Here is a 26,647-nt window from a genome sequence, read left to right on the forward strand (position 1 = left end):
TTTGTAGTTTATTTCTTCATTGCAGTTTCAAATCAAATGTTTCTGGGATGTTTTGAAAGTAAAGATGCATGTGTTTGCTTTTCATGAAATACTGGAATAGGGTCATTAAGCAATAAAACCTCCAATGTGGATATCCTGTGCGGTTGCTCATGTGGTGCTGTCTGTGTGGCATAATGGAGCGCAGCGATTTTCAGTGCCATGATGTACAGCCCTGTTCCATGACGTTGGAGAGCAAGCTTGTTCCCTGCCTTTGGGCTGCAGAGGATCGCGTCCTGTATATTCCTACATCTTTCCAGAGCCCTCTGCAGTTACTGGGGAGGTAAACCATGCAGGGCACATGTTTAATATCCAAAAGTAGAAATGGTGGGGACTTGCTAGGCTTTTTACTTGCCAAGGTTCCTCCACTTGCCAATTTGTTCCTGTATAAATACGGATCTAAGTCTGCTTAACAGCACTGCACCCTTGTAAAAGGTCGGCTGGGTGTAACTGCTCTGATGAACCCCTGTAAATAGTTGCAGTTGGTTTCTAGTAACTGAGTAATGGCTGATTTCACATGTCAAAAAAAGGTTTTAGCTTTTGAAATGTTTTCAATATTTAGCTGTGCAATTAAATTTTACCAATAACTTACTGTACCACTTATTTTGTTGGATATTTGTTTCTTAAATTCTGTGGAGTTAGTTCTGTTATCATTTAACTACAATCCTCACTTTATAGGAATGTATGTATGTGGCAATTTGGCCGGTGCTTGTGAACAGGTGAGAGGTGATGCAGTGCAGAAGAAATCACACAATTGTATTCCGATAGGAAACGGGGGTTTTAATTACAATCTGGGTTTGGTGACCAAAAAGAGAAACGCTCCGGCAATACACAACAATGTGTAATGTGCAGAGCCGAACAAACGGGTTTACAGTCCCAAACAATCGTTATCCGCCCCACAATGCTAAAACATGGTCACCAGTCCAGGGTGTGTATTGGTGCTCGTGGTGGGTGATTTCAGCCTATTTGGTAATAGTTCAAGTGCAGTTCAGACTTGTGCTGGCCCAAAAGCGACAGCGATATACCTGGGTCGATATGTTTCTGCAACAGTCTCGCTTCCATCGAGGCTGACAGACTTCCCAACCTCAGAAACTAACCGTCAGGCCAGCCTGTCCAGATACGTTAACTTTCGCTATTTAGCACCCTCACGGGTTGAGGAGGAGATTTACAACCAGAACCCATTGTATTTCTGTCACAATGTATTGTGTGGTGAAAATATAATGTATAAAGTATAAACCCTAACTATCTACAGTACAGCAAAATTGGGTTGCAAGAAAATGTGATATCTCAGTGTTTTGGATTTATTGTAGCACATGTGTGCCAATTTGTAAAATACTGTTGTCATATTAGACACAAGTACATTACAATTTTTGTAAATATGATTTCAATAAACCAGACCTTAATTATCAAAGACCCATGTTCTATAATGAAAGCCTTGTTTAAATAGTGATTATCGAGCATGTCAAAACGTGATTCAAAACAATGCATTGACTGTTAGAAGAACCCAGCTATGGGTTTACAAAAGCTACTTTACCATAGTACGAAGCCCAGTGCCTTCTGATAATGTACCAAAACAGAATGGTTTATATATATATATATATATATATACACTGTAGTAGCTGTTCTTACCAGTGAAGACGTGACATGAATTCATGTACATAAAGTTGTAATGTATGTGTTTTTTTAAAGGGGCTGAATATAAAACTACTGGAAGGAACAGTTGTAAACTAATTAATGGGTGGATGACTTTTATCTCCAACTTTCCCACGCAATTATCAGCTAACAGGCCAGCTGCTGTTTCTCAGTGAGAAAGTTGTTTGCTGATAATGTTTTGAACTGGTCTGTTTAGAAAAGAAAGCTACAGAGCATCACCCCTCAACACAAAAAGCAGTCAGGCATCTGTGAACAGCACCATGAGGTTCATTCGTACTGTGCTTCAAGAGTGCTCTGTAACTTCAGGTCTCAGAACTTAAAGGTAGGTGGAATTGAATACAAACAATACTTCATTATACATGCAAGCACTTGGACTGTATACATAGAAATTGGTGTGCCTGTATGTTTTTGTAGTGCTTCACTGCATTTTGTATAAAAACCATTGTTCTGCTGTTGCTGGTAATGTCATGGTGTGCTCATGTTATCCTAGGCTGTCTTCACAACTATTTAATGGAGTTCTATTTGGCTTACAGGACTTGCCCTCTTTCTTAGTGTTTTAGTGCTTGGCTCGAAGACTGCCACAGCGTCCTTTGAGTATAGTGAAATATATAATAAAAATATAGAATGTTTAATGAGATAGACTGGCACCCCTGTTAGGAATATTGTTTGTGAATCCTTCACAAGGATCCTGTGTACCGGCTTTCTCACTTTAGGTTAATTCATGTAGCATATGCAACTGCTTTGAAATATTGCTGATCTCTGTTTCATCTGTGAGACAAGTGGGTATCTCCAGTATAGTTGTGTCTCTGGGCCACTATGTCTTTGTGGTTTATAATGTACTTACAAGCTCACTAATAAGAACACTCCACTTCCCTGATCTTAATGGTAACTGAGCTGAGAGTGTAACCATAAATACAATGCATGCTGTAGATGTACTCTCTAGGTACATCTACCTGGACTCATCAGCCTATCCCGACAGGAACCTGAAGAGCACAGGCCAGGGTCGATGGGGCTGCATGAGCTGCAGCCTCTGTTTCTCTGTTGTACATAATTGAACATGATTCCAACCCACACAATTGTCTCAGTACAACCACCAAGGTCTAGATCTAGCCTCTTCACACTTTGGTATGTAATATACTATTCATGAGCACAGTAACTGATCTTAATGGCATGTGATTGTACTGATACAACTCACTTCTCATGTGTTTTTGCTAAAGGTAATTTGGATGAAATAGAAAAAAATCAACTATAGTCTAATACAGTTCTACAAAACATAATATTCCAGTAATTCCCTGTCCATAATAACATTACATACAGTAACAGTAGGCTTTCAGACCAGTTAGCAAGACAGCTTCAGTCTGTGTTCTTAACATATGACTAAGGTTTGAGTCTTGGTTTATCTTATTATTATTTACTTCTTTATGTCACATTGTCAAATTCAAATTGTTTTGAAACAATGAATTCCAGTCAATTAAGTATTAAATTGATAACATTCTCAGAACGTAACCTTATAAAAAGTTTACTTTAACGGTAAAACTGCAGTAAAGTGTGCTACACTTTTAAGAAAGCACAGAAACATGTATAGCATAATGATTTGGGGAAAGGAAACTAAAATCATTTCATTTTATATTTTTTCGTTTATATCAAGCAGAGCTTTCATTATTGCTGTTAATGCACACTCTGCTCATTGTGGCTGTGGAGCCTTGTGAACCCTTGGACAATGTGCCAATCCCAGTTACCTGCTATAGTGAAGTGGGCACTGCTCAGATATCTTTGTGACTTTAGGTATGTTTGTTTTGCCTGCGTTTTTATCAGTAAGCAAGACAATAAGGAAATCCTAAGACTAACATACCTGTTATAATACAAAGCAAAAGAAAAAATGTGCAGCAAAGTCCTTGTGGTGCACGGGGGAAGTTTTCTGAGAAGGAGCTGAGAGTCCTTATGGCTGATGTCAGACTATGCCAGAGTTTACGGCTGCTAAACAAGATTTACTGCAGCATTATATATGTTTGGTCAAGAAAAGACAGTGTTATTATTCTTTATAATAATTATTTATTATGCTTAGCATTGCATCCAGTAACAAAGAAATAGACGCATTTACTTTATTGAGTTATTTATAAATAATAGTGCTTGCTTACTGGTATCTTATACGTGTTTTAGGGAATGGAGCTCAGTTGAAGCAGTAATGCAGTAATTGAAACATGCAAAGCTGTGCCCAATATTAAGAGCTATGTTAATAATTTATAGCAAGTAAATGAGGGGTGCCAAGTGTGAAAAAGCACAAACATTTTATCAGGTGTTTTTTCCGGATCTAATTTAAAGCTAGTATTTTTTTTACTAAGATTTAAACACATACACACACAAAAAACATCGCTCCCCGTAGGATTTAGCTGTATTCATACATTTTTAACAAAGCATTCTTAAAAGTTTTGAAATTCAGACTTTTTTATATAATTTATAAATATTGAAAATGCTTATCACAAATTCAGCATTTTCAATCAATTTGACAATTAAATCTGGGAAAAAAAAATCTGGGAAAGTAAATATGGGTTTTTGTCAAAATAAATATTTCGTTTGCATGCTAAATCAGATTTAACTGGGGTTTTTTGTCAAAATAAATATTTCGTTTGCATGCTAAATCAGATTTAACAGGGTTTTTTTGTCAAAGTAAATATTTATTTTGCAAGCTAAATCAGATTTAACAGCGGGTTGGTCAAATAAATATTTATTTTGACAAAACCTAGATTTATTTCCCCAGATCAGATTTAATTGCTAACCTCAAAGATTTATTTTGGATTAATCTGTCAGCTAAATGTTGACTTTCCAAGTGTAAAAGAAAAACCACAAAGAAAGTGATTTATGTAATTGTTCAACTGAAATATATAAATTAAAGTAAATATTCAGCTTTATACTAAAACCAAAATAACATGCAGTGGCAGCTGTAAATAACACAAAATGTAATGTTTTTGTAAATAATATTTGTATATTAATTTAGTAATAATGTATGTGAATGGTATTTTTTTTTTTTTGACTGCTTGGCAGAGATGGGGTTAAAACCCACCCCTGCCAAACATGTGTAATATGACCAGAGTTAATTGTCTGATTGCTGATTAGCTCTGGTCACATACTATAAAAGCATTCAGAGGCTGTATCTCTGCGCGATTGATATTTTGCAGCATTCATTGATCCTTCTACAATACAAAGGTCGCCAGTGCCTGAGAAAGAAAAACAAGCCCACACCATGACACAACCTCCACCATGTTTAACGCTTGGCATGATGAACTTTCGATGAACTCTTCCTCCAAACTTATCATTGGTTTCTTGGTGAAAAAAGTTTTGGATTTGTCTGATCACTTTATATTTTGCAATTTTCTGTCTAAAGAAATTCATTGTAACTTCATAATATGACTGAATTTGCTGTTACACTGTATAATGTTGTGTATGTATATAGTATATAGTACTTTAATGTTTGAAAAACACTGTAAGTCGCCTTGGATAAAGGTGTCTGCCAAAGCTGACTAATGGGACGACTAGTGTATTTCCTCTCTGTAGTGTTAAGACACTAAGGGTTAGGTGTACTTAAGTGTTGCGTCTGTCGCAATCATTGCAAACCGCATGCAAACATTACATTGTATTTGTCCACTAACAGTGCAGAAGACTATTTTAAATAGAATAGAAACACTGGCTACTGAACGTTTTTTTAAATTTTATTTTGCATTCAAAACAAAATCATGTACAATGAAGTTTCATTGAATAGTGAGATTTTAGAATTGCACAATCACACACAGAAGATGGAAAACAAAAACTGAACAGCAATAGAATTCAATAGAACCTCCCTCTACAAACCAACAAGGCAATTTCATTTCAAATTTGTATTTATTTTTAGTCAGTCATCAAGTATACAACTTCCAGACAAACTCACTGGGCCTGTGGATCAGTTAAGTGCACGACACATACAGTACTCACGGCAACTATGTAGGGGTCCAGAGCTTTTCAGTTATTGACCATTAAACTGGAATATGCCACTAATGTTATAGCTTCAGTGGTGCTGAAAGCAAGTTAAAAAACAGTTTTAAACTCCAATATTAAGGGATAAATGACACGTCAAGGTACAAAATGGGAGTTGCACAAGAACATCTCTAGAAACCATCCATAAAAATGGGGAAGATGACGGTCTCCAGGAAGGAAGAAAATAAGCCCAAGGACAATTAATGTAAAATGAAACACTTACACAGGTAATGTCCATGCCACGGGAGACATGGTCAAGACATGGCCAGTGCTTAGAGTGCAATCATTTTTCTTCTAATTGTGAATCCATTTAGAAGCTCCTTAAGATTATATTGCATTTAGTCAGTGCATGCATACAGGCTTTAGAATGCATTTTGTATTGTATGGGAGGAGGTCTGACTGATAAATAGGTACCATTGCACACTGGCTCACTTTCTTCTCCCACTTAACATACAAGTTAAAAAGCAAACGTAATTATTATTTCATCTAGCACAGCAAGATCCATTACTTTATTAAATGACAGCAACCAACAATATTTACTGCTGGTACTACATTTTTATTTAGACAATAGGAACACATGATTTTATATCAAAGTAACCATTACCATTTATTGTAAACATGCTGTCTGTTTGGATTTCCAGTTTCTCAAGATTTTGACTTTTAGCTTGTTCCACTGTCTTGGTTGCAGCCTGAAAAAAAATCATTTTACGGTTGTCACTTTTTCCCAGGACCTGCATCCCAAGACCTGGGACCAGAGCTTGAAGCACAGTCATTTACAAAAGCCCAGGCTTCTTCTCTGGAACCAAACTTCTTAAAACTGGTATGGGAATATCCATCTACCTGGTCTCTACAATGATCCCTGTTGCAGAAGAAAGCCGTTTTCATGATACTGTACCAGGGCATTTCATTTTTACTTTACCACAGCCACTTTGACAAAGTCAAATCCTGTAGTAAAGAAAGACCTAGCCAGCTGAGTTTAACAGTTAACTGACCATAATCAGTAAACACCACAAACGCAAATATGGTCAAGTTAAGTGCATGCTTTTTCTAACTGTGAACGTGTCAATTATAGTTATCAAATTTATTTCTGACATCAATTTAAAGTATCGATCATTTTAAATGGTTTTATGTTTTTTAATAATCGGTTTTATTAAAAAAAACAAAAAACAAAAAACAAACAAAAAAGCATTTTCACAGAGCTCTCAAAGTGGCGAAACCATAGAAGTGCAGCCCAAACCATAAAAAAGATGTCTACTGTATTGTTAATTAGATGATGATCCTACAGTTGTTGTTCATGTCTAGTCTAAAATTACACTCTCATAATTATATTGCCTGTTTTAAAAACTTGACTGGACCACATTACAACTAAAAGAAAAATAAATAAGAATACAAAAGAAGTATACTATATAAATCAAACATAAATTCCACCTTGTCCGAATTGTTGCTTAGTGAAGTTAGGACTACACCATTATTTTAATAGTCTGTGTTGAAAGTGTTTTAATATTGACTGTTACACTTCTGTTTGTAATACAATGCTTTACTTACAGTACATGTCTTGTATATATTTAAACAAAACCTATGAAAAATGTTAGAACAGAATAAGATAATATTATTAAATGACAAATAGAACCTATATGACTGCAGTTCAGCAACAATAAACCTTGGGAGAATTTGAGGATAAAACTGATTTTGTGTAACAGACAGACTCTGCAAAAGGAAGATAAAGTAGATTAAACCTTTGGATTATTTATCTATTTTATGTATCCAAAGATGCGCCTCTGCAACGACATGCCGTAACCCAACATGACATCGACGACAGATCTTTTCTTTTTCTTTTTTTCTTTTTTTTTTTTAACAATTTCTTGACGGCGTGACCCCTCACCCTTCATTCCCAAGATCCTTCGCTGAAACGCAATTTGAGCAGCCGCTCGCGAGACTTCGCTCTCTTCCTCGGCCGTCATTGACAGAGGTTGGTTGGGGATTTTACTTCAGTGATCTGATTTTTAAGTGAAAATGGTACAAATGTTGGGTTTTAGTTCTGTTTGTTGTCTGTTTTCAAATTTGGACAAAGGGATTGATTAGATTAATGCTTTTTTGTTCGCGGATGGTGTTCCTGTACTGTGAAATTTAGATGTTTTTAGTCTCGCAAAACTGAATGGTCTGTAGGATGGATGCAGAGGGTGAGGCTCAGGCCCATGTGCAAGTGTGGCAGGTAGTTTTATAATATTGCTGTGCTAGTGGTTCATCTGTAATGCTTCTATCCTTTTAATCTGCGCATTTCAAAGTATTGTAGCGATTTAAAAATGTATTCGTGCAACCATAGGCAAAAATGGTTACATTAATTACCTATGTTAGTGCCGGGTAGTTAGTATGGTATATTTCGAGAAAACGTTTCTTTGTACAACATCAAAAAAGTCATGTTAAAAGCCATGTATCGGCGTTATTGTAATTCTTGTACTGTGTTATTTATAAGGCGTTATTGTAATTCTTGTGTAGGTGTTATTGCTAAGGTAATAGTCAGAAGTCATGACTTTTTCATCTTTAAGTTAATACTGTAGCGTTCTCGGTTCCCGCAGGTACAAAAGAGCCGTGCACGCTACAATACGTTATTTGGATATCCCACAGACAAACTAGAGTTTACTTGGCTGTATATTTATAAACAGTTGTAATAGAATTTTTTTTTTCTCCGCCTTTCTACAGATAGGAAATGTTAAGTTCCATTGCTAAAACCGTGAAGCCCAGGCAATGGCGAAAAGCCAGACGAGTTCGAGTCTGGCATTTCCCAGGTAAGAAATGTATATTATGACATGCACTCTACTGCCAAGTGTATAGTTTGAGTGGGACACAAGATGTGCTAATGTTACTAGTATTTGAGATATTTACACCAGTGTTTTTCTTTTTCTGCAGTGGCAGAATGAGTGTAAAAAGCAGACTGCTTAGGCTCTTCTGGACCTGAAGGCTTAGCATTAGGGAACGCAACATCACTGCTGCCAAGGTATGCAAGAAGACAATTAATGGACATTAATACATTGTTGTTTTCTGCACCATATAGGATAGGATGGTTTGGGACGCGAGGTTTTTTGATTTGGAAATGAAGCATTTATGTAGTGCTCGTTACGTTTACTTGTTTACCATCATTGGGGTAGTTGGTTGAGAACTTGTCTGCACAGCCTCATGGTGCACAGAACAGCTATTGTGGGCAGGATTTAGTTTGTGGTTCTGCTATGAGTCTAACATTTTGGGCCCCACATTTATAAATCTGAATTAGTTGTCCTGTAACATTTTGAATGTGAAGAGAACTGTGATGTAAAGATTGTTTTATAGAGTAATTGTTAGCAGGTGCCTATCCTGGTGTGTGCAATGTTAGCACCTTGACTTTTTTTATAGGACAGAAATAGCTTCACTCAACACTGGTATCCTGAGACTTTCTAAATACCGAAATCTAGTTTCTGTATAGTGTTGAAAGACAACTTTTACATAGACTATTTGTGTGTTCACTTCGTTGCATAACACATTGAAAACCCCAACGTGGACATCCTGTGAGGTTGCTCTCATGTGGCTCTGTCCGTGTGGCGTAAGGGAGCGTAGCGCTTTTCAGTGCCATGACGTACAGTCCCGTTCCACGACGTTGGAGAGCAAGCTTGTCCCCGGCCTTCGGGCTGCTGAGGACGGCGTCCTGTATATTCCTACGTCTTTCCAGAGCCATTGGCAGTTACTGGGGAGGTAAACCATGCAGGGCACATGTATACATCTGTGAAATGTTTCCACAAACATTCTACTGAAACCATGTAGTTAATTTTAATTGATAGTTGTGTGAGGAAACACAAATATATTTAGTTTTGCAGAGACTTGGTTTGATATCATTTTTGGTATAATTTTGCTGACTAGGAAATTGAAGCAGGTGGTGGCAGAAAAGCTATCATCATCTTCGTGCCTGTGCCCCAGCTGAAGTCTTTTCAGAAGATCCAGGTGCGACTTGTACAGGAGATGGAGAAAAAATTCAGCGGCAAACAAGTGGTCTTCGATGCTCAGGTAAAAGGTCAACCTTCGCTACCCTGGCATTTGTAAAGAGCCAGTGCTGGGACTGGTTGTCTTATGTCGATGTCTCAATTTTATTGATTTGACCTTTGCTATAAGTGGTTTGAGTTTGTATTCCCACTGTAAAACTATACACTGGACTCTCCAGTGTGCACTTCCATCTAAATGTGAGGCATACTTCAACAGGAATTTTCCCTAGTTATGTTTAATCCAAACATATCTGGGGGTAGCTGGATCTGAAGTACATTTTAAAGCTTTTTTTTCTAGAGGTTCTGTTTTGTATTGCCAAGAAGGTCATGACGTGGCGGCAGTACACAGCCATTACTAAAGCCTAATTGCAATCTCATAAGAAAATGTGTCTAGTTATACTGCTTTGTATTGCTGGTCATATTAAACCAATGTGGACATCCTGTGAGGTTGCTCTCATGTGGCTCTGTCCGTGTGGCGTAAGGGAGCGTAGCGCTTTTCAGTGCCATGACGTACAGTCCCGTTCCACGACGTTGGAGAGCAAGCTTGTCCCCGGCCTTTGGGCTGCTGAGGATGGCGTCCTGTATATTCCTACATCTTTCCAGAGCCCTCGGCAATTACTGGGGAGGTAAACCATGCAGGACACAACGTTCCTCTCGCGTTTAGACTACTTGGCTTTTTTTATAAGATGGACAAGTTCATATTGTTATTGGAATGTTTTACCTGAGAAATCTTTTAAATAGTGTACAGTTCCACAGCAAGCTAATAGTACGAGCACCATGGTATTTCCTAAAACAGGATCTGTGATTAAAATTGCTGTGCTTGCAGCTGCTTTCTGGAAGTTTCTGTTGAGAATTGGTGATGTTGTTGCCCTGCAAAGGGTTTCATAAAACTAACTATTTGCGAGGTGACTGTGAATTGACACATCGCTTTTGTGAAACGGGCCCCAGGAATTCGAATGTAGTTTTAAACCGTCGAAGGTTTGTCAGGCAGCATTCACGCACTGTACTACTGGTTGTTTTTGTTTTGTTTGCTGTTAGTTTGACAATTTGTGAATACTATAAATCTCACATTAAGTGTCACTCATATGCAAAATTTGATCTTTTCATTTTATAATGCATAAACAAGTTGTATTAAAATCCACCACCAAATCCTTTATATGTAGCAACTGTATTGCGCTGCTGTCATGTTCTGGAGAAGGGTAATTATGTTGAAGTACTAAGAGGGTACCTATAACTGTTGTGCTTCACTGACTTGTGTATACTAAATATCTATTGTACAAGAAAGTGTAGGAGAAGTGTTATGCTAGAATATGTTTGAAACATACAAAATAAACTCTAACATGAATAATTAATTTTGAAAACTGAGCACCGCCCGCCCCTCCAGCTTGTGTTCTCCAGAGGCAAATCATTAATTTCTTCATTCGCCATCTCGACGGCAAAGTGTTGTATAGTGTAAGTTTTATACTGAAAGAAATGTCTCAACCCCTCGCTGTTTTGTGATTTTTTTTTTTTTTTTTTTTTTTGTTAGTCTAGATGACCAAAAAAAAAATTTAATGCAAACTGTGCAAGTGACTATCATGGAGGTACAACCAATATCCAGGGTCACTTGATAAGTGTGTGTTTTACATTTTATAAAATTAAGACACTCATTCCTTTAAGTATATTGCCTGCTGTTTGATACTTTTGGTTATGACTGATCCTAGCAGAGTTACAATTTCTTGCGTTCCTTTTATACCAAAGGAAGAAAATGGGTTAAGTAGAAATGAAGGTGGTGAGTCAAGTGCCTGTCTAGTATACTGCCAAACCCCTCTCTCCACATGTTTGATTCATGGTGTTTTAGCAAATACCTGCTTATCATGGCTGTCCTGATAGATGTGTAGGAATACCCAAGCTGTCTTGTGTGATGCCAGCTGTGAAGAAAATCCCTTTTTATTTGGGGTTTGCTTAGAGTCCAAGTAGTTTTTTTTTTTTAATGTGTGTCCCCAGTACAATGTGTTATGGGTTTATGTTGGTAGAAGTGGGGCTAATTGAGCCCTTGAAGTACTTGTGTTGTCACAGAATATAAGTTGGCCATCTACATAACCAGATAATACTACAATTGCTTAAGCAGTAAATCAAGCAGATATCCTCTCAGAACAAAATAATTAAATAATTTGGGTTAAACAATTGATAGGATTTCGTTACATTTTCTTTTTCAGCCGTACGTTGACTGCAGTGCACGATGCTATCCTCAAACTTGGTCTTCCCCAGTGAAATTTTTGGCAAGAGGATGCATGTAAAACTGGATAGCAACAGACTCAAGGTCCACCTAGACAAGATACAACAGAAAAATGTTGAACACAGTGTGGTCTGGTAAATCGAATACTTCGCTTTTTTATCCTGTATAAAACCCCAACGTGGATATCCTGTGAGGTTGCTCTCATGTGGCTCTGTCCGTGTGGCGTAAGGGAGCGTAGCGCTTTTCAGTGCCATGACGTACAGTCCCGTTCCACGACGTTGGAGAGCAAGCTTGTCCCCGGCCTTCGGGCCGCTGAGGGCAGCGTCCTGTATATTCCTACATCTTTCCAGAGCCCTTGGCAGTTACTGGGGAGGTAAACCATGCAGGACACACGTTTTGCATGTGTGTTGTACATTTTAGAAAAGATGAGTCTACTCATTTTTGTAACGTGTTTACATACCGACCTCTTGCCTTACATTTGGTGCCTCATTTACTAACAATCTTCTCTTATTTTTAGGTTGAAACTTTCTCTGGTGTCTACAAGAAACTCACAGGCAAAGATGTTGTATTCGAGTTCCAGCTGTAAAGTGCAAAATGACTAAATAAATTTGTTTACAATCTTTGTAGCTTATTTCTTCATTGCAGTTTCAGATCAAATGTTTCTGATGTTTTGAAAGTAAAGATGAATGTGTTTGCTTTTCATGAAATATTGGAATAGCAAGCTCATTCTTCATTGAACAATGAAAGCAGATGGGTCTGGAACAGATTTTTGTTTTAACTACAAGTTGTAGTCAAAATACATGCTACAATAATCCACCAACGTGGATATCCTGTGAGGTTGCTCGTGTGGCTCTGTCCTTGTGGCGTAAGGGAGCAGAGCACTTTTCAGTGCCATTGACGTACAGTCCTGCTCCACGACATTGGAGAGAAAGCCTGTCCCTGGCCTTCAGGCTGCTGAGGACAGCGTCCTGTGTATTCCTACATCTATCCAGAGCCCTCGGCAATTACTAGGGAGGTAAACGGTGAGGAATTGCTAGGTTTTTTCCTTGACAAGGTTCTTCCACTTGCACGGTTCTAACGGCTTGCTTAGCAGCACTGGGCTTTTGTAGAAGATTGGCTGGCTGTAACTGCTCTGATGAACCTCTGTAAATAAAGGCTGTGCTTGGGCAGTTGCAGTTGGCATTCTAGAAACTGAGTAATAGCTGATTTCACCTGTCAAAAAAAAGTTTTAGCTTTTGTAACGTTTTCAATATGTTTAGCTGTGCAATTGATTTTCACCAGTAACTTACTCTACCACTTTTGTTGTGGATATTTTGTTGGTTTCACTGACTGGTGAAATTAATTCTGTCATCACTTTATGGGAATCTATGTATTGTATGGTGAAAAGAGAATGCATAAAGTATAAACCCTAACTCTACAGTACAGCAAAATTAGGTTGCAAGAAAATTCGATGCAATGTCAGTGTTTTTAAGGTGTGGTTATGACCCAATTTATTGTAGCACATGTATGCCAATTTGTAAAAGTTATCAGATACAAATACATAATTAATATCCATAATTTAATCATGAAAAACAATTGACAAAATCATTTTCTGTAACGAAAGAATTGTTTAAGTAGTCATGGTGCATTTCAAAACTGCATTGACTGTTAGAAGAACCCAGAGCTATGGGTTTACAAGAGCTATTTTACCACAGTACCAAGCCCAGTGCCTTTTCATAATATTGTACCAAAACAGAATGGTTAATGGTTCTCTCTATCTATCTATAGATAGATAGATAGATAGATAGATAGAATATATTAATTGTCTTGTTTATGGACACAAAAAACCAATACAGCATTCAGTTGACAAGTGGTATAGTATATTTGTAGAACAAAACAAGTTCTTAGGAAGGACCACACTAATTTTGTGAGTTTTCCTGCACCAGAACATGGAGGTTAGGATCCAGTATCGGAATCTGTTCATGTGCACTAAGTTTACATTTACCAGTTAAAACACAACTGAGTCATTGCTGCCTGTAAACATTGATTATAGAAAACCTTTTTTTATTAGATAAATATTTCTGTGAAGAAGTTCATTAAAGTTAGTGAGTATTGTTTCTTGATGTGACCTAGATGCAAAGAAATGCACAGTTAAAGCTAACATAGCATAGTTTTATCCTTCAGGACAATTTCAGCGTAGGTAAGAAAAGTGAATTTGTGCAGAATGCACCATGATTTAAGCAGGACCTCAGCCCCTCTCCTTCGTTCTGTGTGGGTTCAGTCACACGGTACCTTGTGGAGGGTCTCGTGTATGCGTCATAAACAAAACTGGTTCTGGCTTACACTGCCTCAGATGGTGTTATGTTGGTGTGGCTTTTTGTTTTGTGCTAAACCTATGTAATCTCTTGAGTGCATTGGTTCTTCCAGCAACGTGTATTTATTCCAGCAGTTAGATGGTCGCTGTCAGTGCAATTAAATGCAATCTTGCAATCTGTCATTTACCAGTTACTGTACCTCCTGTGATAATTGCTTTTTTAAAACTAGCAGTGTATAAACATGTAAACGTTATATTTTTACATTGCTTATATTGCTTATATTGCATTAAAACTTCTTCCCATGTTATCCAATGCTGGTGTATCAGTTACTTAATATTTGTAAGGGTTGGGGCAAGAAAATGAGCCCAGTCAGATTTAGTTTGGCTGAGTCAGACTGAAAGAACCATTCATGTACTTGGATTAGCTGAGTTTCCATGGAAAGCATTGTGTTGCTGCAAGCAGCAGTTTGTCAAAATGAAAAGCAAAACGGCAGTAATAAGCAGTGCACTCTTACAGTGTGCACAATATCGAGGAAAGGACTGGGCTAGCACTTTACTGAAAGGTGAATGAAAAAGTAGGTTTACTATAATCTCACCCTGAGCCCCAAATTTACAGCACTGTTCTAGCAGTGAAATAATATTTAATTTGTGATAGAGTAGGGCCTAGATTAAATCAAAATGGTGGTGCAATTGCCAATATAAAGTTGTGCTGCCATACATTGTGATGTAATCCCATTCAGATTGTTATAGCATGTAGGGATGCAGTCAATGTTGTCCTGTTTTTACTGACTTTACTGACCGTTGACAGGGAACAAGATCTGAATTACCTGCATACTGTAGTAGCTGTTCTTACCAGCGAAGACATTTACATAAAGTTGTAAGCATGTATGTTTTTTAAAGGGGCCGAATACAAAACTACTGGAGTAAGAAACGATATGTTCAAAAAAACAATGAAAAAGAACAGTTGTAAACTAATTGATGGGTAGATGACTTTTATAACATAATCTCCAACTTTCCCACGCAATTATCAGCTAACAGGCCAGCTGCCGTTTCTCAGTGAGAAAGTTGTTTACTGATAATGTTTTGGACTGGTTTGTTTAGAAAAGAAAGCTACAGAGCATCACCCCTCAACACAAAAAGCAGTCAGGCATCTGTGAACAGCACCATGAGGTTCATTCGTACTGTGCTTCAAGAGTGCTCTGTAACTTCAGGTCTCAGAACTTAAAGGTAGGTGGAATTGAATACAAACAATACTTCATTATACATGCAAGCACTTGGACTGTAGACATAAAAATTGGTGTGCCTGTATGTTTTGTAGCTCCATGCATCCCTGATATAGTGTTATAGTGACTTGGAATGCACCGTGTTAGTTTCAGTAAGAAGTAGTATTTTTTCATCATGGTCATTCTAGAATATTTGGTGGTTATAGTTTTCAGGTTTAGATGCAATTATAATAAGTAATTATCAACCTTGATTTAAAATCAAGTATTGGTCATATTGCAAAATGCTATATATATTATATATATAATATATATATATATAATATATATATATATATATATATATATATATGCGCCTCGGCTATAACGCTCCTACAGCAGGTCCCCCAGTTCATGCAATAGTTATACAGTAAAAACATTACTGGTGTTCAAACTGTGAACAACTTCTCAGTCTAACTTCCATTTCTGTCTCTCCCTTTTGATACAGTATCTGAACTGAAGAAAAGCACGCTGGCACTTTATAACAGACATTCAGCATTCGTTAACGAAATATATTAGGCCTATTACGTGGTTATCTTTCTTAATGTATTTACTTTTTTTGCTGCGAGAGGAGCTGAGATGCTTCAGATTGGCTTCAGCCCCGCTCCGGCAGCCGAAGCTGGGGCCAGTCCGCAGCACACAGGAATATCCCCTAGAAATTGTCCTGAGGGCATCAGATGATTCTTAATGATTAGGTTTAGGGTTAGGTATTGGGTTTGAGGTTAAGTTTTAGGGCAGGGGTTGGGTTAGGGTCAGGGTGGGTTGATTTCGTGGAGAAGCCGTGCTCTGGAATTGAAAGGTTGGAGTAAATGACAAATGTCCTCAAATCATCCGATGCCCTCAGGACATTTTCTAGTGGATATTCCTTTACTCTTCTAGTTCCATTCCCTCTTCCCCTCTCCCAACCCGCTCTCCTTCTCCCACTTGGTTTGCTTGTCTGTTGCTTCGAACTAAACTTAAAAACTGCTAATTAAAATGATTCATGAGTGGGAATGTTACCTTTTTTTTTTTGTAAAAAATTCAGCGTTGATAACATGGTGTTTTCTGCATGGATAATTCAAGGAAAGTTACATTTCTGTTTCACTATATATGCATTATAGAGAGAGGGAGTTATTTTATTTTGTGTATTAGGCAGATGTGTCTTGTTATGTGTCCCCCAGCGCCCCCCAGAAGAATAATATGACATTTAGTTATGTTGCCCTCATGGGTAAGGATTCCAGTATGTGCAGCTAGTATTTCTGCTGTGCATTACAGCTCCTGTACCTGCAAGTCTTGTTTCCCTCACTCAGGAGTCACTGAACTGCAAGCCCTCATTATGAGAGGAGATCTGGTTTTACTTGTGACCCTCGTCAGCCTCTTCTGTCTGTCTGTGCTGAGATCTGTACATTCTCAGCACATAGCAGAGGAGCCCTGCTCGGTACAGATCCTAATGCCAGGACTGAAAGGTACTGTGTTCATTACTGGGAGTCTTGGGCTCGATCAAGTAGGGGGGGCATCTTTTTGAAATGCTAGCATTCCATTACCAGTAAAGGGATTAGTTTATTCAGGCACTCAATGCAAAGCTTCCCTGAAGTGTGTTCCCTGAAGTGATACTGTTTTAGACAGGAAACAAAACAAACACACAGTTCATATTTTTTAAACGTTAATGAATAAGAAGCCAAATCTAAAAAGGAACTGACAGACAGTTACAGCATATGATAATGTTATTAAACAATATGGTGAAGTCCTCCGACATCATCAAAAAGACGTCAAGCACAAGTAGTCGTTTTTTCTCCAGAAAAAGCTAAGAAAACCTTTCAATGGCCAAGTGAGACCAATAGGAGCCGAGAGAAGCCGAGAGAAAAAGGGGCAGATCTGAGCAATACACAGAGGCCTGCACCACAGAGATAACATGGACATAAGCAAACAAGATAGCTGTTTCTGCATCCAGCACTCAAACAATATCACAGACATTCGCAGAGCTTTTTTAGATGTTATAGTAATAAAATAATGACTTGGATCGCATTATTGAAGAGTTTGGTGATAAAACAAGTGATCGGGAGAGGATTTATCAGTATGCACGACTATGAAGAGGTATGTGAAAAATACAGCGAATAAGGGGTGGGGCTTGGCTGGAGATGCAGTACTGAGTGTCCTTTTTATATGCAGTACCTTTTAAACCTGTTTTACTTTGGAAAAAAAAAAACTTTTAAAAGCACTTGTAAAATAAACAGCACATGTGAAAATAAATTGAACCTGATGAGCCTGACAGGCGCTGAATAAATGGACCTCTAAGGTTTTTGGTACCATAAACTTTAGGATGTCAGTTTTATACAACAGAAACGTATAAGAAAACTCCAGTGCTTCTGTTTTACCGGCTAAGTTTCACAAATCACTTCTAGGTAGAAGTCTTCTAAATCCAATTGACCTGCATTTAAAAAAAAAAGAAGAAAATAACACATTTATCCATTATCATATAGACTTGCTGAGTGGATTTCTATGAAACTTTATTGTTCTATCTTAAAATATAGTTTTTTGAAACAGGCAAAAATAAGATAGCTTACTAGCTAGCAGCCTGCTAGCAGTGCTTTGTTAAACTGGTTCACAAATAACAAGCTCACTAATAAGAACACTCCACTTCCCTGATCTTAATGATAACTGAGCTGAGAGTGTAACCATAAATACAATGCATGCTGCAGATGTACTCTCCAGGTATCCACCTGCACATGCAAACTGTCTCTTCCACTTCTTCCAGGGGATGCTGGAGAGAAAGGAGAGAAAGGAGCCCAGGGGCGACCCAGCAGAACAGGACCCCCTGGTGAAATCGGTACAGTGCTGTTAGAAATATGTAGAGCAGGAAAAATAAAACAAGTGGAAAGCACTGTCAGTAACTTTCCAAGTGGAAACCAGTGATTAATCTGCTAATACATAAGCATATCCTTCTTTGACAGGCCAGTAATACTGTTTTTTTCAAATCAAAATCATTTACCAATAGAAATGCAGGGGCACTACAAAGCCAATGCAATTGGAAAACACCAGCGTGCTGTAATGCTTCAAGGTGCATTTTGTGTAAAAATCATTGTGTTGCTATTGCTGGTAATGTCATGGTGTGCGCATGTTATCCTAGGCTGTCTTCACAGCTGTTTAATGGGGTTATATTTGGCTTACAGGACTTGCCCTCTTTCTTAGTGTTTTCGTGCTTGGCTCGAAGACTGCCACGGTGTCCCTTGAGTATAGTGAAATATATAATACAAATATAGGATGTGTAATGGGATAGACTGGCACCCCTGTTAGGAATATTGTTTGTGAATCCTTAACAAGGATCCTGTGTACCGGCTTTCTCACTTTAGGTTAATTCATGTAGCATATGCAACTGCTTTGAAATATTGCTGATCTCTGTTTCATCTGTGAGACAAGTGGGTATCTCCAGTATAGTTGTGTCTCTGGGCCTCTATGTCTTTGTGGTTTATAATGTACTTACAAGCTCACTAATAAGAACACTCCACTTCCCTGATCTTAATGGTAACTGAGCTGAGAGTGTAACCATAAATACAATGCATGCTGTAGATGTACTCTCTAGGTACATCTACCTGGACTCATCAGCCTATCCCGACAGGAACCTGAAGAGCACAGGCCAGGGTCGATGGGGCTGCATGAGCTGCAGCCTCTGTTTCTCTGTTGTACATAATTGAACATGATTCCAACCCACACAATTGTCTCAGTACAACCACCAAGGTCTAGATCTAGCCTCTTCACACTTTGGTATGTAATATACTATTCATGAGCACAGTAACTGATCTTAATGGCATGTGATTGTACTGATACAACTCACTTCTCATGTGTTTTTGCTAAAGGTAATTTGGATGAAATAGAAAAAAATCAACTATAGTCTAATACAGTTCTACAAAACATAATATTCCAGTAATTCCCTGTCCATAATAACATTACATACAGTAACAGTAGGCTTTCAGACCAGTTAGCAAGACAGCTTCAGTCTGTGTTCTTAACATGTGACTAAGGTTTGAGTCTTGGTTCAGTCTCATTTTTAAAATGTTTGATGCCATGCCTGTTTAAAGTTAAATCGTCATGCTTGCTCATGGTGATAACTTCTTTATGTCACATTGTCAAATTCAAATTGTTTTGAAACAATGAATTCCAGTCAATTAAGTATTAAATTGATAACATTCTCAGAACGTAACCTTATAAAAAGTTTACTTTAACGGTAAAACTGCAGTAAAGTGTGCTACACTTTTAAGAAAACACAGCACCACGGATGGCATAATGATATGGGGAAAGAAAACTAAAATCATTTAATTTTATATTTTTTTCATTTATATCAAGCAGAGCTTTCATTATTGCTGTTAATGCACACTCTGCTCATTGTGGCTGTGGAGCCTTGTGAACCCTTGGACAATGTGCCAATCCCAGTTACCTGCTATAGCGATGTGGGCACTGCTCAAATGTCTTTGTGACTTTAGGTATGTTTGTTTTGCCTGTGTTTTTATCAGTAAGCAAGACAATAAGGAAATCCTAAGACTAACATACCCGCTTTAATACTCAATGGATTTTTAAAGTGTGCATGTTGTTGAGGACATTGTCCTTATAGTGGTGTATTTTTTTAATAAATACTATTCTTCTACAGGTAATACGGGGTTAAAGGGCCAAAAAGGTGTAATTGGACGTCATGGGAAAATAGGCCCCTTTGGCGCAAAAGGTAAGCTAAAAAAGTTACAGATATTTAAAGTGGCATGTTTTTAAATCTCATTAAAAATTAATTATGTTTCTAGGTTTGAGTTGCTTGGAACTTTGGGAAAAGCAATGCAATCTTTAATGTGCTGCTGCCACCTTGTGACAAGGAATGGTAAAGATAGTCCTGTTCAGGATCAAATTCATCTATTAGTGACACGTGTAATGACCTGCACTATGGGGGTGATGTAAGTATAGACGCAGTGCAAGTACTTGCAGATGCAAAATTCTGATTGCATTGTGGCCAGGCAATTATTTTGCACTGCGCCCTATGTAAGCTTAAGAGCAATGCAAATTACTCAACACACACAAATAATGATCTGCAGTTATGATAATGAGGGACTCAGTGAGCGTATCGGTCTATTTAGAGGCCAAACTTGCAGAGTACAGAGAGCAACAGTCGCTGTATAACATTTGTGGAGCACGAAAATACAAAGCAAAAAAAAAAATGTTTTCTGAGAAGGAGAGTCCTTACAGCTGAGGTCACTCAGCATGAGTTGTTTGGAAAAGCCTCAACCAACATCAGTTATGCGAATATCCTTAGAAAATTATATGTATTGGCCTGCCCTTTTCAGCATGACATCCATAAATTTGCCTAGCACTCTGGGACAAGTGGATTGGGTTATCCCTCCAGACATTCCAACTGTGTCTGAAAGAAACCAGATGCTAAGTAGTGCGGAGAACACAGCACTGCTTGTGTAAGGATAGATTGATGCTGGGTTCTAGCTCATCCCTCAATTCAGCTATTAGGTCTAGGATGACCTGCGGAGACGGTCTTCTTCATCTTGCCCTTCTCCGAATGTGTTCTTGTCTCTCCTCAACAGTGTTGCTGCATCCACAGCAGCCATTCTAAAGCCAATGACAGGTCTCTGAAGGTGTGTGCTTTTATACAGCTCTTAGTTTCTTGCTTCTAGAATGATTTGCACCTTGTATGAGAGGTGTAAAGTTTTTAGAGGGTCAGGAAAATCACACTGTAATGTTTGTGCCCGTTTAGTATCCAGATCCTGCCCAATTCCATGCTTCATTTGAATGCGTTTCAATATAATTATAACGGACTAACGATGGCAAAGTGCGAATTTGATAGCGCGTGCAGCACACCAGGTGAGCACCATTCTTTACATACACCGCATTTTTAGCGACCGGTAAAATCAGACTTTACGACTGCTAAATATGATTTACGGGAGCTTTATGTGGGTTTTGCACCCGCAAATCACTTTGCGCTTATTCGTACATCAGCCCCTTTATGCATGGTCAAGAAAAGACAGGGTTATTATTCTTTACAATAATTATTTATAATGCTTGCATTGTATCCAGTACATATTAAAAAGTCGTTAATCGATTCTCCACTTGAGATGAATGCTAATTAACTAGACATGTGCATAGCTTTACAATGACTAATAAGAGTATTAGAGAGTAAATACCATTTATTTTCAGTGCCTTACAAATTGTAAATACACATTTCATATGCATCTTCACCAGGTGAAAAAGGAGACATAGGTGATGTTGGGCCCCGCGGATCAAATGGAGAAGCAGGTAAGACAGCATCACAGGGACTAAAGGCTTAAATATTTGTCTTGTGCGAGTAGGGATGGCAGAAATGCCTACACGCGGTTCATCTGACTGTTTTTGATGCACAAGCCCTGCTCTCCCCTACTGTACATCAGCGAGAATAGAACAGCATTCTAGTGCAGGAAGAGTGAGCACACTGGACTCCCAATAGGAACAAAATCAAGTTATTTCCCTCTTTGAAGAGTGGGTTTCTAATAAAATACCTGTGTGTGCCTCAGAACGGCTGGAAATGATTTCTCTTGTGAGCTCAAAGATCACACACAGTGTTCAGCAACAATGCATCTGAAACTAGCAACAGTGGGCCAGTAGAAATATTTTATGAAAATTTTCAAGAAAACTAAATTAGAATATGAATACATTAAAGACATGTATACTCAGGTGAGACTTATTACCAGTTATATGATTATATAGATTAATAAACACTTTTAAAAATAGTTATAATGAGAAAGTTACAACAAAACAGAGCAAGATGGAACAACAGACCGTGGGCTAAATCCTCAAAGCTATTTACTCCACTTCGTCATTAGGACATTTTTTCCAGAAAGGAGAAACACACCCAGTAAAGTTACCAAACCAGAAATAAACAACTAAGACTTTTAATTCAATGCCTTGAATGAAGTATTAGGTTGTTTTATTTTCCATTCAGAACAAAATTGCACTAATGACAATGTGGAGTAAATAGCTTTGAGAATCTAGCCCATTGTTTAAAACCCTGGGTTCCAAAAAATAGCTTTGAGACTCTAGCCTATTGTTAAACTGCTGGGTTCCAAAGAATCTCAGGTTTAAAGATCACTTGGATTGGAACAGAAAAGAAGGCAGGGTTTTTTATGTAGTAGGCATTGTAAACTCTGGTAATGAAGTATTCCACTTTTAAATATTTTTTAGGAATACCTTGTGAATGTGCTCCTTTAAGGAAGACGATCGGTGAACTGGATATCCTGGTGGCACATTTAACAAATGAATTAAAATTCATCAAAAATGGTAAGCATTCACAGCACCTATTACATTCCCTTTGCCTTAACCACATACGGAAGTGCGTAAACAGTTAACAATCTAGCAAGCATGTGTTAGCATACTGTATGCATCAATTAAAGTCTTTTTTTCATATGTTTCTTATTATTTGTAGTTGCTTATAAATCTACTACAAATTATACAAGTCTTTTAAATTTCAATGGTTGCACACCGATTTGCTTTACTTAGTGTTTTGCAATTGTACTTTTGAAGTGACTACACCTTTTGAATGCATTATACGTACTTAAGTAGTGGCAATATGTTTGCTATTTTTATATTATTTATTTATATAATATTGGCATCACCATATCCTATTTACCCACACTATTTTTTTATTTGCGCATGGCCATGGCAGAGAGAGACTTATTGATTGATCTGGGGTAATCCGTTAATATAAGCTAAAAACAATTATTTGACAATCAATTTATCTGAGACATTGCAAAACATTTGTCAACTGCTTTTGAAAGTTTTGAGCATGACTGCATATAAATGTAAATACCATTTTAAATAGTAGGGAGCCAGGGATGCGATAGGGAGGTAATGTTTTTGCAATTTAGGATTGGAGGCTCTAGAACAGGGGAGAGGATGGGCCGGATTCCAACTGAGAGAGCCTTCCCTATGGAGTCAAGGCTAGCCCTATTGGCCTCTGGGCCCCTGAAAACACAGAGTCCTCCGACTATTCAAAGAGTCGTTATAGGTGGAGCCTCGCAACTGGGTCCCGGTTACCATCTGCGTTGAACCCTCAGAGGACAGAATGGCTCACATGAAGCTTTGATATAAGGAAGAAAAGAGAATCTGAATGAACACAAATAATTTTTAGTTATGGGACTCGAGCACTAAGAGTATGAGGGCCACATCCCGGGAGGATAAAGGAAGAAGTAAGACAGAGCCTTTTTCTTGAGACAAGATATAGTGCATGAGCTGCGAATGAATCGTGTGGCCGGTGGTCCCCTCTGACTAAACAAAGAAACTGTGGAGTTACTGGAACTCTAGGCTGGGGAAGTGAGACTCACTACCCCCCAGAGGGGACCGACGCAGAGACATGCGACATATTTTAAAAAAGTGAGGAGGAGGAAAAAGCAAACGCAGGAGAAAGAGCAGGGCTGTGACTGGGTTTAAATAGGGGGTTTACGATGACAGGCAGGTGAAATTAAGAAGGGACGAGCCTTGGTTCACTCCCCCCCGAAATCCACTAAAGTTAACATAACGTTGCATTTGAAGATAAAAATAAAAAAATAAAAACACAAGTAACAGGTTTAGTCACTTCACAAGAATCTTATTTAACTTGCACTTTGGACATACAGTGAAGTTTGATTATAGAAATACAAGTGCTCACTTTCCAGCACTGCCCTCCCCCGCAGCTGTCGCTGGTGTGAGAGAGTCGGACAGTAAGATCTACATGCTGGTCAAGGAAGAGAAACGCTACGAGGATGCTGAAGCTTACTGCCAAGGGAGAGGAGGACATCTGAGCATGCCTAAGGACGAGACAGCCAATGGGATTGTAGCCTCTTACATCAGCCAAGCAGGACTCAACAGGGTGTTTATTGGTATCAACGATCTGGAGAAAGAGGGGCACTTTGCTTATGTGGATAGATCTGCCATGACCACCTTTAACAAGTGGCGCACTGGGGAACCTAATAATGCCTATGATGAAGAGGACTGTGCTGAAATGGTGGCCTCTGGTGGCTGGAATGATGTAGCTTGTCACATCACAATGTATTTTGTCTGTGAATTTGATAAAGACACTGTATAACCAACAGCAAGAAAGCAGTCTTGTTGACTGTGAATGGAAATCGCTATATTAAAGGTGTGATTATGACAATTCCAGAGCTGTACATCTGGACATGAGCATTGCAGTCAGACTACATGTGGGCAAAAAGTGCAGTAAAATGTATTCTTATTGGAATGTTATACAATTGTGAATCGTTTTAAAGAACATGTATAAATGTAATAATAAGAAGATATATAACTGCTTTGGATAAAATAGCATAACTGACTGTATTGTTAAACAAATAAATGTGATTTTAGACCATTGTTTGGAACATTTTTTGATTCAATTTGTAATTGGGATTGATTCTAGCAATTTCACAATTAAAACCATAAAAAGGCACCCCGACAAGATAATTGCCGCCTCTTGTTGATATTTTAAAGCGAGTTAGTAGCAGCTGCCTGACGCGTCCATATCTGATTATCTTGGCAGCTACATTGGAATAAACCACACCATACTGCACCAAAAAATGTACATTATAAATATCATATGGGAGATACTGAAATTGGAGAAGGAATCTATGAAAAAGACCTAGGAGTTTTTGTTGACTCAGAAATGTCTTCATCTAGACAATGTGGGGAAGCTATAAAAAAAAAGCTAACAAGATGCTCGGATACATTGTGAAAAGTGTTGAATTTAAATCAAGGGAAGTAATGTTAAAACTGTACAATGCACTAGTAAGACCTCATCTTGAATATTGTGTTCAGTTCTGGTTACCTCGCTATAAAAAAGATATTGCTGCTCTAGAAAGAGTGCAAAGAAGAGCGACCAGAATTATTCCGGGATTAAAAGGCATGTCATATGCAGACAGGCTAAAAGAATTGAATTTGTTCAGTCTTGAACAAAGAAGACTACGTGGCGACCTAATTCAAGCATTCAAAATTCTAAAAGGTATTGACAGTGTCGACCCAAGGGACTTTTTCAGCCTGAAAAAAGAAACAAGGACCAGGGGTCACAAATGGAGATTAGACAAAGGGGCAATCAGAACAGAAAATAGGAGGCACTTTTTTACACAGAGAATTGTGAGGGTCTGGAATCAACTCCCCAGTAATGTTGTTGAAGCTGACACCCTGGGATCCTTCAGGAAGCTGCTTGATGAGATTTTGGGATCAATAAGCTACTAACAACCAAACGAGCAAGATGGGCCGAATGGCCTCCTCTCGTTTGTAAACTTTCTTATGTTCTTATGTTCTTATACCATTCAATGCAAAATACACTTCTGTCATGCCTTTCATTAAAAGCATCCCAAAGTAGCACATGCGATTGTCATGAACTCGGATCCTGGTGAATTGTAAGTTTAGATTTAAAAGATGCCAGCAGGGAATTCCAAACTGTGGCGCTAGTGGCTAAAGCAGTGGTTCTCTAACCAGACTTTAGTGGCCTCAGTGTGGCCACCAACAGTTACTGGTGGCCACACTGCAAATCATATGAAAAATAAGGAGAATAGGCATGCAATTCTAAAGGGTTTTATTTCTGTAATAAAGCCAAGGTGTTTATCACAATAAACAGACTCATCGTGTATATTTTCACAGCACCTATTGCATTCCCTTTGCCTTAACCACATGCAGAAGTGTGTAAACAGTTATCAATCTAGCAAGCATGTGTTAGCATACTGTAAGCATCCATTAAAGTCTTTATTTTTATACGTTTCTTATTATTTGTAGTTGCTTATAAATCTACTACAAATTATACAAGTCTTTTAAATTTGAATGGTCGCACACTGATTTGCTTTACATCGTGTTTTTTTTGCACTAAAGTCTTTGGTGCATTGAGATCTGCAGACTAGCGCAAAATGACTTGTTGCCGTAGAGACAGGAACTTAAACTTATGTACGTAAGTATAACAACAGAAAGCGATATTATCGATTCAAAATTCAAATAAGTGTTCATTTATTCGTTCTTTTGCAAAGCACAACTAAAGCCATTATAAGTAAACTGATATTGAACAAATAAACCAGTAGAATGGGTTGTCAAGGCCTTACTTTGCCCCAATTAATCATAACAAAGGTATTTTTTAGATGCAATTTTGAAGACGTTTTGAGAATGTACCGTACTACACATCACTCAGGAGGCATGGTTTGCTACTCTGAACTTTTCTGAA

General features: G+C 38.1%; 1 protein-coding gene and 5 non-coding genes across 12 annotated transcripts; all 6 read left to right on the forward strand.

The window, feature by feature from the left end:
- The first annotated feature begins 121 nt into the window (after positions 1-121).
- LOC121316476 lies at positions 122-341 on the forward strand. Its single transcript, XR_005950394.1, has one exon. It is a non-coding gene; the product is annotated as a small nucleolar RNA SNORA73 family (small nucleolar RNA).
- A 1,538-nt stretch (positions 342-1,879) lies between these two features.
- colec11 (collectin sub-family member 11) lies at positions 1,880-25,021 on the forward strand. Of its 7 annotated transcripts, none has more exons than XM_041249636.1 (14): positions 1,880-2,011; positions 6,426-6,517; positions 7,468-7,666; positions 8,398-8,483; positions 8,605-8,692; positions 9,586-9,729; positions 11,903-12,056; positions 12,440-15,442; positions 16,764-16,919; positions 18,209-18,280; positions 20,096-20,167; positions 21,679-21,732; positions 22,654-22,749; positions 24,123-25,021. In XM_041249636.1, the coding sequence occupies exons 9-14, from the start codon at positions 16,790-16,792 to the stop codon at positions 24,530-24,532; spliced, it is 834 nt and encodes a 277-aa protein (XP_041105570.1). In that variant the 5' UTR covers positions 1,880-2,011; positions 6,426-6,517; positions 7,468-7,666; positions 8,398-8,483; positions 8,605-8,692; positions 9,586-9,729; positions 11,903-12,056; positions 12,440-15,442; positions 16,764-16,789; the 3' UTR covers positions 24,533-25,021. The 7 variants fall into 7 exon arrangements, 6 of the variants coding, with proteins under 6 accessions (XP_041105570.1, XP_041105571.1, XP_041105573.1 ...); XM_041249637.1 differs by having other exon boundaries at positions 7,594-7,666; XR_005950276.1 differs by lacking the exons at positions 16,764-16,919; positions 18,209-18,280; positions 24,123-25,021 and adding an exon at positions 21,024-21,074 and having other exon boundaries at positions 1,881-2,011; positions 22,654-22,689.
- Positions 9,221-9,442, forward strand: LOC121316471. The gene has a single exon (XR_005950389.1). It is a non-coding gene; the product is annotated as a small nucleolar RNA SNORA73 family (small nucleolar RNA).
- LOC121316474 lies at positions 10,131-10,352 on the forward strand. Its single transcript, XR_005950392.1, has one exon. It is a non-coding gene; the product is annotated as a small nucleolar RNA SNORA73 family (small nucleolar RNA).
- LOC121316473 lies at positions 12,096-12,317 on the forward strand. Its single transcript, XR_005950391.1, has one exon. It is a non-coding gene; the product is annotated as a small nucleolar RNA SNORA73 family (small nucleolar RNA).
- LOC121316477 lies at positions 12,739-12,954 on the forward strand. The gene has a single exon (XR_005950395.1). It is a non-coding gene; the product is annotated as a small nucleolar RNA SNORA73 family (small nucleolar RNA).
- Positions 25,022-26,647: the final 1,626 nt, after the last annotated feature.

The sequence above is a fragment of the Polyodon spathula genome, chromosome 5 (assembly GCF_017654505.1).
Source record: "Polyodon spathula isolate WHYD16114869_AA chromosome 5, ASM1765450v1, whole genome shotgun sequence".
Classification (NCBI taxonomy): domain Eukaryota; kingdom Metazoa; phylum Chordata; class Actinopteri; order Acipenseriformes; family Polyodontidae; genus Polyodon; species Polyodon spathula.

Bases quoted from the DNA above. Each gene is read 5' to 3' on its own strand.
- colec11 (XM_041249634.1), top strand. From the start codon at position 16,667: ATGTTGCCCTCATGGGTAAGGATTCCAGTATGTGCAGCTAGTATTTCT. The intron at 18,281-20,095 runs GTACAGTGCTGT...ATTCTTCTACAG, and splicing joins AGGACCCCCTGGTGAAATCG to GTAATACGGGGTTAAAGGGC. The intron at 20,168-21,678 runs GTAAGCTAAAAA...CATCTTCACCAG, and splicing joins AGGCCCCTTTGGCGCAAAAG to GTGAAAAAGGAGACATAGGT.